The sequence below is a fragment of the Bos javanicus genome, chromosome 7, assembly GCF_032452875.1.
Source record: "Bos javanicus breed banteng chromosome 7, ARS-OSU_banteng_1.0, whole genome shotgun sequence".
Taxonomy (NCBI): Eukaryota; Metazoa; Chordata; class Mammalia; order Artiodactyla; family Bovidae; genus Bos; species Bos javanicus.
Window position 1 is genome coordinate 62,562,340 of NC_083874.1, and position 13,820 is coordinate 62,576,159.

Below are 13,820 nucleotides of genomic sequence, written 5' to 3' on the forward strand. Positions count from 1 at the left end.
AAAGCTGGTTAATAGCCTTACGTAGAGTATAATTTTTGTCATTGCGCTCTCTGAAGGGTATATTTTTGGCTTGCCATTCTCTATAGTCTGACTTACTGACTCAGTGTTCCAATGAACATTTCCCAGAGCATTGAATTTTTCAAAATGCAAGAGCTAGAGGAAGAATAGAAATCACAGCCTTAAAGCAAATGAGACAGGAGCTACTAATCCATTCTAGTCCCCACGCGAATACCCCATTCCCCACCCCCTCAGAAATACATCCACATCTTCTGGCAGACTTGGGTTTCAAAAACAAGGTGAACAAACTGATGAAACAGAGGAGGTGGAGGGAGACAGTGGAAGGAGGCAGACGTGGGATGGAGAGAGAAGAGGGAGAAGTAATGGTCTGGATCCTAGCTAAAGAAGCCTTAATGATCCTAAAAATTATTGGGCAATAATTTCTACTTCAGAACTCATCTCATTGTTTCAAAGAATGATGAAGCACCTTAATTATTGCTTTAAAGAACCACACGGCTCCATCAAAACAGCATGAAATAGCACCCACATATGAGCAAACTTATCTCCTGCCATTGCTGTTTACAGCCTAAGAAATCCTTAAGGAAGCAACAGGATAATAACTTGGTAGAGGCATTGTCTAGTCTGGGCCCTCAAGATTCTAGATGCCTCAAGGATGGGAGAGATGTTGGCAGCTTGCCCTTGTCCTCCTGGACATCCTGAGATCTTTAACTGGGACAGCCAGAAAGTAGTCGTCGCTTTCATTCTCTTAACCCGTGGACTAGGATGGGAAGGGCAGAATTTCTTTCTTTTTTTTTTTTTTAATTCCTCATTATTATAGGGATTTCAACCTGTCTACAGAAGTTCCTCCTATCTATAGGGATTTCATCATACTCTGAGACTGAAGCCTTTGCAACATATGCTTTTCCTTACAGTGTTACAAGTAATTAAGAGCAGCCCAGCTCAATCAAAACAAAGTGTATTCTTTTACTCCTTCCTCTGGTCAGGATAAGCTTCTGGTTCCTAGAGCTGTAGGGAAATAGGAGGGTTCTTCATTCAAATTTCAGGAATTGGTTTCTGAGAGAAGGGTCTTAGTGGAAGAAGAAAAGTTATATTTTAAGAATATCCTGCTTCTAGAATTTTTGGTCTGGTTGGTTTTATTAATCAGGGGGTAGTGATCCACTCATCCTTTCTCAACAGACCTTACCAGCCCCTCAAAGTGCAAGCCTTGCAGTCAATCTGAGAATCATAGCTCACAGAGGAAACCTGATACTTGCCTGGCTCTTCAGAGCTGGCTTGGAGGGCAGCCTTTTAAATGTGTAGAAGGTGCTCATTGAATAAGTCTGGTAGCTTTCACAGTGGTGTTGATTGTCCCTGGGCTGGGCTTCCAGCCAGATGGGGGGGATATCTGGACATCTCAGATCTCCAGCCCAGTCCCACAGCTGATACAGATTGTACCTGCGGCTCTCCAACTTCAGTTACTGCAGACATGCTGATAACTCAGCTCCCTTCAATTTCAGTGTTGCAGTTAACTAAGAAATCTAATTTTCATGGCTCTTACCAGTGATGGTACTGGCTTAGCTGGGCCACCGATCTCTTCTGCAATCTAATATGAAGCCTCACAAAACACCATCTCATCTCTTTTTAATGATGCTCATAAAAGTGCATACTTCTAATGAAAAGAACTGTCTCCTGTCATATTTATTTTCTCCCTAGTTTGAAAAAATAGCCTATGAAAGATACTGGTGAACTTCCTAGAGGAGTCCCCCTTTTTTTTTAAATTTAATGACCGCTTAGAAAAAGAAGTAATTTGGATCAAATTACCTTTTGTTTTTGAAGACAAAATAAAAATAGAGTTAAGTTCACGGTATCTCTCTAATAGACACATTTTCCTTTCAATTGTGTCTATCCTTGGTCACTCCCTATAGCATTTGTCAAGAATGGACTCTTGAATACTTGAAAGGACCAGAGGATGGCAGAGCTGAGCCATTTATTTTGGCTGCTCTTGAAACAAATGAGATCTGTTGTAAACAAATAGGTGAGAAGTTGTCGGTATTATCTGCTTAATTGACATCTCCTAAATTTGACTCCTAGGAATAGCTGCAGTTTTGGAGGTGGGTGAAATCACCCACTGGTCTATGGCAGTATCGATTCTCCTCCATGCATCAGTACTGGTCTATACATGTAAAGGGTTTGAAAACCAGTAAACCACTTGTTACACCTAAATCAGTTTGACGTTAGCACTTGGCATGCATAGTCCCAGGGCATGATGTCCTTTGTGAGCAAATTGAAAGGAAATTACAAAAATATTGCCTGTTTATTAGAGCCATCAAAAAAAAAAAATGGCCTAAATTGCCTACTTTGATTTTCTATAATGATGAGATCCATATAATTAATTGCTAAATCCTTACTACATTATACATTAATGATAATGTCTTCTCCTTGAGCATGCTCCATTCCTAATTCATGATGGGATTTTTGACATTATAATGATTGCTGTCTTTTCCATCACCACTGTTTACCTTCGATAAAGTAGAGCAAAAGGAAAAAACAAATCTGCCAATTGTCCAAAGATGAAGGACAACAAGAATTGTATGTCTATATACATGTGCATATGTATGCTCATGGCCACCTGGAGAGTTCAGAAATCAAAATGATATTAAACTTTCTGATGTGTGAAATTCCTACAGACCAGTTCAAACACATAGAACAGTCAGTGCTAGGAGGGAATTAGAAATCACCTGTGACACTCTCCCCATTGTATAGTTTAAGAAACCAAAGCTTAGTGATTTACCCAAGGTCACCCAAGCATATTAGTGGCAAGCCTAAAATTCACATTCTTGTTTTCATTGCTATCGTGCATCACCTCACATTTATTTTCTGTGAGGGATACCATGTTTAGAATAGCCTGAGAAAAGATTTCGTCTCCTCTGTGTTTGAAATAATTCTGTTGTCTGGTGGATACTGTCAGCTAGACCTGGCAGCACCCAGCGGGCACACAAATTCACTATTGTGTCAGAAGTTCAAGGATCCAGCAGAGGTTGGGCAGATGGCCCAGTGATTTCCACGTCTCAAAGAGATTCTGGACACCTTCTCATGTAAGGAGACCAGTGTGATTCTGCTGTTCGAGCAGAAGCAGAATGTCTTGGAGTGACTGGTGCTGTCTTAGTTGCTGATAGTGGCCTAGTGCCTTTGCCTGATTCACCTAGACTTCAGACATGCTGAATTTAGTCTAATAATGAGTCAAGTAGAGAGAAGGGGTTCTTTAGTGTTTTTTTTTTTTTTTTTAATTTAAAATGATTTCCCCTTAAATAAAGTGAATAAAGTGTTAGTGAAAGGGACCGATGGCCTCTCCAGAGACCCATGTACCACTTGGAAATTAAGTTTTTCCCCACCGCCTCCCTTAAATAAAGTGAATGTAGTGCTCATGAAAGGTGCTAATAGCAGTCAAACATCTGATATTCTAGTTTTTAATTGGTAGTGATTGTTCACATCCCTCTATTTAACTTTCACCTCCTCAGACACCTGTTGCTGCTAAGTCGCTTCAGTCATGTCCGACTCCTAGCGACTCCATGGACTGTAGCCCACCAGGCTCCTCCATCCATGGGATTTTCCAGGCAAGAGTACTGGAGTGGGGTGCCATTGCCTTCTCCCAGACACCTGTTAATGGTAGGGAAATGAGCAGTCTTACTCTCATTTCCTACTCAAACTCCTACTCACTTGGCTCCCATCCCTCAGTGCTTCTTAGAAAAAGTGATTCCAGGATCCATCCCACACCCTGCAAAGCTAGAATACAGCTTCATTTTCTGCTCTACACAGGCCAAAAGAAAGGAAGGCAATGATTTATTGACCTTGGAACTTGGTTGCAAACAACTTTTTCGTTAAAGCCACAAAGCCAAATCCTTTTTTGGCTGCATAGTGCATTTTCTTGACCTGAATCACTTCTGGGTCCTTATCTTGACCCACTTCTTTGGGCCTTTGTGGGAATTAGCTATTGCACCATGGGGAATGGGAGACATTTCCCCTGGGGAAGGTGCTTTAGGGTGGGGTTAGGTTCCCAGTGTCTCACTTCTGTCCTGCCCTAAGTTAGGGATGCTCCAAAGACCCAAGTGAACCCGAAGTCACAGTACAGACTGATTGTCAACTGCCTACCACTCTGATCCACAAAAGTGCAAAGAAAGAAATGCAATCCCAGTATCCTGGTTGTAGGCCATAGCAGGGAGGATGCCGCAAGTAATAGTGCTGTCGCCCCCGGTGCAGTGGTGTGCCAGCTGCCAGACACAGCTCCCTTCTGATCCCACGGCCCGCCTTGCAGACCTCCTACCTGTCCACATCCGTGTCCTGGAGCAGGCTCCCCCACTCCTGCGGTCCACTGCCTAGTCCCTCTTCTTTTCCCCCGGAGTACCCTAGCTATCTTGGGATAGTTCTGGCACTTCAGAGTTAGAAGGAAAGAGAATTTGTCTAACTTTCCTAAATGTTAAAGCTAAACAAAGCACCAAAAAGAAAAACAAAAAAAGATTTACAAAAATATAATGGGCTCTTTCCCCCCCGCCAAGCTCCCCATGTTCTTTGTGGTATATGAAATGTCAGAATGTAATGAACAGACTTTATAAACATCACTGTTTCTTTCCACCCGTATCCATGTATCTAAGCGGCAGCAGCCTATGACTGCCCTTTTACCTCGTAAAACTCCACTCCATAGAGCCACAATATAATACATCTGTTTCATCCTGCAACCCCACCTTCCCAAACATACCCCTCCTTGCAATTCCAAAGACACTCTCCAAAAAAATAGACATCTGAAAAAGTGCATCTGTTTATACTCAGTCTATCTGCATATTATTTCTTGAGATTATTACTTTTTTTTTAACCATAAAAAAGATTGCATATTAGCAATATGATGAGAAAAACCATGGGGGCCATTTCTGGGCGGTGGATGGTAGGTGGGGTGGGTGGAGAAGCACAGAAATGAGAGGGCCTAGAGAGGAGCAGCAGAGAGAGAGGTCCCCAGCCTGGAGGGGTGAAGATGACTCTCCATCCTCGGTCCTCTGCATCGTCCCATCTCTTTAGTCACTCCCCTTCTCCTCTCTCCACCTTCCCCCATTTCCACCACCCGTGCCTGGGCCGCACGGCCCCCTTGAAGCAGAGGCGAAATGGCTTTTTGGCATGAGTCCACCTGGGCCAGTTTGAAGACAGGGATGGCGCTGGGAGGGGTGTGATGTGGGACACACCAGAGCAAGCTGATTCGTGACTGTTTTCCACTCTGGGAAAAATTGTCCATCACTTCTGTGACTTTTAAAAATTTAAGCAGTTACTAGGCTGATAGGTTAAGAAACAAGTCTTTTGTTCTTGTGGTTTTGCATTAATATTAAGCATGAATATATATCATATATATTACATGGCTTTGCTGCTGCTCTGGGGCAGACTGTATTCTCCTTCCAAACAGGAAAACTGCACAGCCCACGGACTCAAATTTTTGAAAGTGGTTTTTACCACTCTCCACCGCTGCGCCCACCCCGAACCCTCCCCTTCCTCCCCGCCTCTCATTTCCCATATTAGAAAAACCCCTCCCTCCCCCTGCCACCCCTACCCAAGGTTGAATAGATAGTGCCACATTCTGAGCCATGCATCGCCGCATTTGAGAGATGGCGCACACGCACCTCGCTTCCCCTCTTCCTCCTCCTCCGGCCCTCAGATTCCTGTGCCCCTCCCACTCTGCCCACTCCCAGCGACCCCCAGCCCAGACCCGTCACTGGTTGTGGACGTCCTCCCTGCGGACGATTTTGTAGATGATCCAGTAGAACATGTTGAAGATGAGGAAGGCCATGGGGAAGCCGATGCGGGAGATTTTGTCGATCTTCTTGGCCCGCTGGATGAAGAGTTTTCGCATCTCCTCCGGGGACTTGGATGGTGCCGGAGGGGGGTTGGTCGTGTTGCTGTTGTTGGCGCCCTTGACAGAGATGCCGTCCTTGGCCTGAAGGCAGGCTGGGCCCATGCCGTAGGCCGAGAAGTTGAAGCGGCCCTCTCCAGCCTCATCCTCCTGGAACAGATTCAACATGGGGCTCTACTTAAAATAAGACAGGGGCTGGGCACCCTCCCTGCAGGCACTCCCCTGGGGGCCAGGCCGTGCCCATCTGGCTCGCCCTGCCTCCCAGATGGCACCACTCTAGGCGCCTGAAGGCTCTGTGGCTGGCTGGGGAGTTATGCCTTATAGAGGGGCGCCATCAAATGCCGAAACAGATGCAAACCAGGGGATAGGTGTGTGGTGTGGAGTCTGAGACCTGTGCAATGACCTTGGCTCAGTCACCTGTGGCTGTATGACCTTGGGCAGGTCACTTCCTCAGAAGACTGTTCCTCAGAGTCACTTCCTCCTGTGACTCTCAGGGTTTTTAATTTAATTTTTTTCTTTAAGTGGGGATAAGATTCACTCCACTCCTTTAAGATGCTTTTCGATCATCAGAAGTTGTAGCTGAGCAGATACTCTGAATGCCGTTTTGTTAGAAACCCAGAGGACAATTTGGAAAGATCCCCTGCTTTGCCTCTGTTGCCTCCTTGCCCTCTCCCCTACCCCATCCCCCAGGCTTCTGTGTGTGGGTTTGGGGAGGGAGTGAATGGATCAGGAGCAAGCAAGGGCTGCAAGCCCAGGGACCACAGCTGCCTCTTACCTCCATGTTCCTGTATCCCTGGCACAGGTGTGACCTCAGACAGGCTCTGGATTTTTATCAAGATTTTCATCTGGAGTTTCTCAAGCCCTTCATCATTTGGCTCCAACTTACCTTTCCAGGCTCCCCGCCTCCCCTGCCTGTGCTCTGCACACCTGCCTGTTGCGTTGCACGTTCTCAGCCATCCCTCGTGCGTTCCCACCACCTGGCTGCATGCTCACTACCCAAGCGCCTGCTGCCTGACCCGCTTCACTTCCCCCTCTCCTCATCTGGATCGAGGGGATCCAGGGAGGGGAAGGGAGCACTCTTGCCTGCTCGCATCACATGTGGCTTTGTGGTCCTTCCTTGTGAGCTCTGACGTGGTCCTCAGAGTCTCGCTGAGCTGCTGATTCAGTGTGTGGCTCTGGGGGGCTTTATCGGCTCACACTGCTGACTTGAGAGTGAGTGCTTTGTGGGCAGCTGCTCTGTCTTCTGCTTGTTCCTGTGCAGGGCAGTCTGGGGGCCCTGGTGTCTGTCCAGCTCCGCCTGTGCCACCCCAGCCTGGGCCTTCATCTGGGCTTGTGATGACCTCCAGCCCCGTTTCCCTTCAGCCTCCCATCTCCCCCAGCCCTGCCACCCCTCTGGGTTGTTATGACATGGATCTTATCCATCATCCTTTGCTTAAAACTTTCTTAATAGGCTGCCACTGACTTGAGGATAATTAAAAGCTTTACATGATGACCTGGACTGCCCATCTGTGGATGCTCCGTTTGACTTTCTGTGCCCTGTGGTGTTTCCATCTATTGGGAAGTGCCACACTCCTCTTGCACTCTGCTCAGGTGGTTCTCTCTGCTGAGTCTGTCTCTCCCAACCCTGCCCCTGCTTCCAGCCCCTTCTTTTCTGAACTAATTTCTACTCAGATGCCTTCCCTGAGCCTGAGGTTAGGCTCAATGTCCCTGATGTGTGATCCATACATCAGGATTCTCGGCTTTTCCTTTTTTATTTTAGATCTCTTATCGCGTTGTTTTCCTTGATTAACGTCTGTCTCTCTCATTAGAGTGTAAGCTCTATGAAGGCGAAGGCAAAGCACATCATGCTTACTGCACCTTCAACACTAGACATATGAATATATTTCCTGAGAAGGAGCTCAAAACTCTGCAAATGTTTGTTGACCAAATGGTTTACTTGCATATCCAGTCTGTCCCAGCTTCCTTTTTTTTTTTAAAATTAATTTAAATTAAAATGGTGTTGTATTCCTAGCACCTGGAGGATTTGACATATGAATGCTCAAGACATCTTTCACAAACCAGTGAATCTGGTCCAACACCCTCATTGCAGGAAGTGAGGGTAAGAAGGTGGGCTTCAGTACCTGGCAGATGGGTGCTCAACCAGTATTTTTCTGTGGGAAGGACAACAGTAGAGGGCTAGTGCCAGCACTGAGGAGAGGACTGGGGGAAGCTGGCCAAGTGACTGGACCCTGTGCTTGGGAGCGGGGCTGGGTCTGACAATCTCGTTTATCGCTCACTGTAGCAATACGGGGGGGTGGGGGTGGGGCGGGTGCGGGTGAGAGGAGGGTGTGCTTGAAAATGTTTTTTCGCTGGGCTCTAGTTATGCAGGCGGAGACTCAAAATTAACTTTCTGTATTGCTTTGGGCAAATTATTTTCTGCCTTCTTCATCAGTTAAACATGAGAGGGGAGGGGATGGGTGTGTGGAGGCCTTATCTGGTTAGAAGGTGATCAATTTTACATTGTATCCAGGAGAAAGGAAATTCCCTAGAGATAACTGGACAAAGCCTGCTATTCCTATTCGAGCCAGCAGATGGCAGCCAACGAATGCCCAACTGTATCTGGAGCTGCGCGGGACTGGAACGGGAAATCCGATCGAAGCCAGGGAGGTTGGTAGTGTGCCTGCCCAGTCGGGCTCACAGAGGTTTCTTAATAATCTGACTAATGAGGCTGGCTGGGGAATTCGAGGACCAGATGGTTTCTGCCCAGCAAATGAGGTAACATGGGAGGGTGGTGGGAGTCGAGGAGCCCGGCCAAGATCATGGGCTCAGAGAAACTCAGACATGTGGCTAGTTCCTCTTCACTCACCATCTGGGGCTTAAAACCCCCTCTGCAAACTTTCTGCTAAAGGGAGGTTTCTGCAGTCCAAGGTAATGTACGGCCAGCCTGCAAGCCACATCCACAGGGCCTTATTCCAAAGGAAGCTGTTTTTTATGGTGAGCCCGATTCTGCGCCTTCAGTTTCTGACATCTGTGCCAAGTTCAGAGCCTGTGGGCACAAGGTCACACTAATTCCGATGCACACCAGGGGCCAGGCAGGAGAGACAGTGATGAAGGGAACTGGGGCCGTGGACTGCGTTCCTTACCTAAAGGCATTTGCAGTGAGCCTATACCATGTGGGATGTGAATCCAGAGGGACCAGAGGTTGTGATGTTTTGAGTGAAGCTGGAAGTGTAATCACTGGCACTTCATTGAATGCTGGCACTTCATTCCAGATTTTTAAGATACTGCTGGTGAACTTAAAGATATTTGCATGGCAAATCTGACCTTCTAGCTACTAGTTTTTGGCCTCTGCCTTGGGGTAAATCTTCGTTCCTACTTAAGATCTAATAAATGCAGGGCTATTTTTATCTGCTTCAGGATGGAGACGCTGATGAACAGATAAGCAGCTGGTGGTGTGTGGTCAGTGTTTTCTGAGATCAGCCGTGGGTCTTGGAAGGCCTCTGTGTGTTTCCCATCAGTGCCTCCAAGATCCTGGTCACTTTCCCCTCCTCTTTGTCCTCATCTGCACGGGAGGACTGGATGGGACCCTCTCTGAGAGCTCTTCCAGAACCAACATGCTGTGAGAGAATGAGGAAGGGACCCAGCAGAGGAATCTGATCAAATCTGCACAGTGGCCTTATTCACATTTTACCTGGCCAGAGACAAAGCTTTTGTTTTCCTCGAATACGTAAAACTGGTAGGCATTTGGCAAGGGTGGAGGCAACCTTTGCAAACACTATAGGTCCCACAACGTTACGTATCTGCAAGGGGCTCCATTTATATTTTAGTCCATGCACAGAATGCCTGCTGGAGCTATGCAGGGCACAGTCTAGTGACCTGGTACCAGTCAAATATTTTGGACATAGTCTTCCCATGTAAGCATCTCTGTGATAAATTATTGACATTCTTTTTGCAGAGGGAAATGCATAAAGCTGCTAGCCCCTGGTCGGGGAAAAGGGAAAATAGAAGTAAATCTCAGAGACAGTTGTGTTTGGTCAGTTCCTTGCTTAGATTGTGTTAAGAATCGGAGGCTAGGTATCTGATGGACAGTAATGGAAAGACTAAAACCAGGATCTTTCAAGAAGTCCTGTCTGGCCAGCTGCACCCAAGATGTTTGCTTCCCTCTTCGAGTGCAGCTTTTATCCTAACTCTCGTGGACAGCCTCTGTCTCGGAACGTCTGCCTGCCGCCTGCGGTAATCTGCTAGAAGTTAATTGAATCAGATTGCTGATGTTTAAGAAACATACTGAGGGAAATGTGTGCCTTTGGATCGTTTTAATTCCTGGTACTTGTGTGGCAGGAATATAACTTAAATGGGATCTGATTTCATCTTTCACCAGTCCCCCATTGTGCCCATTTTACAGATGTGGATGCTGGTCTCTAGAAGAGGCTAGCTGAAAATCACATAGCAAAGAGAACTCAAGAGGCAGAGTCCTTTGTCCCAATTCTTGTGGCTGGGTAGACAGCTGCTTTCAGTAGGTCAGTCTAAGGTAGATAGGGCCTAGGTGTGTGGTGTGGCCAGTGTTTGAGTTCTTGGTTGCCCTCATCTATAGCTGGAAAAGCTCCCAGGCAGCCTCTCCGTCTGCAGGGTCTCCTTTTTTTATTCCATTAGTGTTTTTTTTTTTTTTTTTTATCCCTTTGTGCATTTGTGCAGCAAATTCCTATTCCATGTTCACTATCTATCAGGCCTTGTGGTAAACACCAGGGCTGTATCAGTAGTACTGAGCTAGAGTAGATGTGGTCTCTGACCTGATGGAACTTACCATTCAGTGGGTGGTGCGCATGAAACAAACTCCTGATTGAATTGTAATTATAACTCGTGTCTAGAAGGAAAGAAACTGAGTATCGTCTTGGCTGACAATAAAGTGTCTTTGTGCATATCAGACTAGCGGTACTCCCCTGCTCTGGGTGTCTGAATTGGGATCACTTCCTCTGGCTGATACAGTCCACGCCAGGGCAGGACCTAAGAGAAGAGAGCTTCCTTGGCTGGGGGCCCTTGGATACAACCTGCATGATCACACTTAACAGCCTGGCATCAGCACCTCAGTACAGGGCCTGCACCTTGACTAGGGTATCAGGGAAAGGTGCCATAGCTGAGAACTGGGAAAATGAGTAGGTTCATACCAAGCAAAGTGCACTAGAAGAGCAACCAGTCTACTGGAAGAGCAGCCTGGGTGGAGAGAACAAGACACCTGAAGTCCTGTGTGTGTGTTTGAGGAACTATGAAAAAAGCCAGTGTGGATGGTGCTCAGAGAGCAAGGGGGAAAGTGACATGAAGATGAGACTGGAGAGAAAAGCAAGTCCTCTGATCCCTAGGAGAAAGGTCTCCTGGGGGAGTGGTTACAGACTTAGGTATGTAGCCACTTTGCTCCCACAGAGTTAACAGAGGCTGGTGACTTTTCAGAGGCGGGCTGCCAGGTTTGTTTGTTTTGTTTTTTGCTTCACCACATGGCTTGCAGAATCTTACGCATATGGGATCTTAGTTCCCTGACTGGGTATTGAACCCCAGCCCCCTGCAATAGAAGTATGGAGTCTTGGCCACTGGACTGCCAAGGAAGTCCCTGCCAAGTATTTCTTTTCCTTTTGTTTTTTAAATGCCTTTCTTCATTAGGACTCAAACTTTTCAAGTATACAGTAATGTACTATTTTCTTTTCATAACCCTAATGACAAGATACGGAGAAGGAAATAGCAACCCACTCCAGTGTTCTTGCCTGGAGAATCCCAGGGACAGAGGAGCCTGGTGGGCTGCTGTCTATGGGGTCGCACAGAGTTGGACACGACTGAAGCGACTTAGAAGCAGCAGCAGCAATGACAAGATAAATTTGGTATTATTTGCATATTTTAAATGCCTACTTTAATATTTAATTTCAAAGCATTTCTTTATTCTGTCTCTCATAAGGAAAGAGAATTCACTCCAGGGGAAGACCGTGCAGCATGCCTCTTCTTGAAGGTAGGAAACAAAGGCCCGGAAACTGGACAGTCTACTCTAAGATCTCATGTTCTGTGATACCAATCACTTCTGGAATCAGGCCCGTTGAAACAGTGCAGCCCGCTCATAGAAAACACCAGCAAACATCATGCAGCCTTCCATGCTTTGGGTTTATAGCTAGTTGCTATCTTGGCCCCATCAGTGTTTGCTCCATCAATTCTGTCTTCAAGTGTAACCTGATAATTAGTGTTATTAGTGTTAGAAGAATGAGTGCCCATAAACCCAATCAGGGCTTTATTTATGGGAGGAGAAACTAGGACTTGTGGAACTTTGATCCGTATTTTGTGCATGCTTTATCCACTGAGAAGAATGATACAGGAAAACAAGTATCATAAGACAAGGTTGCCCAGAACGCTTCTGTTTACCACCAGCATTGAGCCAAAGGCCTACCTTGTGATGTCTTCGCTTCCTCCTGAATCGGAGCAGCTCTTTGTGCTGCCGAGACACAAAGTTGACGGCGGCGTACTCAAGCAGGGCTGAGAACACGAAGAGCAGGCACACAGCCATCCAGATGTCGATGGCCTTCACATACGATACCTGGGGCAGAGGTGGGGGGAAGAACACAGATGAGGAGAGAACAGAGTGAAATATTGAGTGTGGAGGAATGTTTTCTGCTCCTTAGAAACCCCCTTCCCCGTCATCTTCTGTTGTTTCCTCTCAGCTGGAATATTAGGATGGAGGTTACTGAAGGAAACAGATGAGAAATTAATCAAGAAGACTGTACAGAATATTGAGAAAAAAGAACATGGTGCCTAGAAGAGCCCTAAAGAGAAGGGGGATGGTGTGTCCATCATTCTGTCATTGATGGAATAGAATGTGGTGTTCAGACTGAAGGTGATAGGAGAATTGTTACCTAATGGTAAAAGTAAGTGGAGGATATCAGTGAGAATGGCAGAGCAAGATCTTCAAAAACTCTCCCCCTGCAAAAAAGCAATGAGGACTCTCTAAAAAATGGTCAGAACCAGCTTTTCTCCAAACTCTGTTAATGAATTAAAGTCTAACAGCAATCCTGTAAACATTTATTTGGGAAAATCAGTTGAATCCTAGTAAGAACAGCAGGCTTCATGGCATTAGAAATAACCCAGCTTTACTGAGATATGATTCATGTATCATACACATTTACAGTATAGAAATAAATGATTTTATATCTTCACAATTATATACAGTCATCATCATAGTCAATTTTAGAACATTTTCATCACCTCCAAAAGGAACCTACTATCTTTTATCTATCATTTCCTTATTCCCCCAATTCTCTTCCTCCAATCATGGACATTTTATGTGAATGGAATCATACAATATGTGGCCTTTCACTTAGCATAATGTTTTCAATATTCATCTATATCATAGCATATGTCAGTATTTTATTTTTTATGGCCAAATAATAGTACTCTGGGTATAACACATATCATTGATCCATTCATCAGTTAAGGACATCTGGATTGCTTCTACCTTTTGGCTCTTATTAGGAATAATGCTGCTGTGAACTTAGGTTTTTCTGTGGATGTATGTTTTTATTTCCTTTGTGATGTTTTAAGTTGCCCTGTTCCCATCGCCTCGTGTGTGGCTCTGTGCTAGTCTTGTAAAGCAACAGCCTGCAGGCACAGTGAACACCAGTATCCCGACAGCCACTGGATGGGGCAGAAGGGAGTAGGAGCTTCTTTAAAGCTGTGTTCTCAGGGAATTGTTATTTGACCTGTCTTATGGTTCTCGGAAAGAGACCACTCACAAGACTGTCTTTATCTGACCTGACTTGGAGCTGTCCCAAAGAGAGCAGCTTTTTCCTTGAGGGCATTTGTTGAAAACAATCATTGGCAAGTGTTGAACATTACATCAGCCTCAGGCAGTTGGTAACAGTTGAGGCAAACAATTGGTTGATCAAAAAGAATAAAAGGAAAACTTGGGGAATGAGTTGTCCATAAAGCTATG

The 13,820-nt window shown here is 45.8% G+C and overlaps 1 protein-coding gene across 1 annotated transcript in view; it reads right to left on the reverse strand.

The window, feature by feature from the left end:
- Nucleotides 1-5,597: 5,597 nt before the first annotated feature.
- GLRA1 (glycine receptor alpha 1) overlaps nucleotides 5,598-13,820 on the reverse strand; it is an 87,147-nt gene continuing 78,924 nt past the window's right edge. The window contains exons 8-9 of the mRNA XM_061424109.1: nucleotides 12,282-12,428; nucleotides 5,598-6,058 (exon numbers count right to left, since the gene is read on the reverse strand). Of these exons, the coding sequence (XP_061280093.1) occupies nucleotides 5,744-6,058; nucleotides 12,282-12,428 (462 nt within the window). The 3' untranslated portion in view covers nucleotides 5,598-5,743. The remainder of the gene's footprint in view (nucleotides 6,059-12,281; nucleotides 12,429-13,820) is intronic.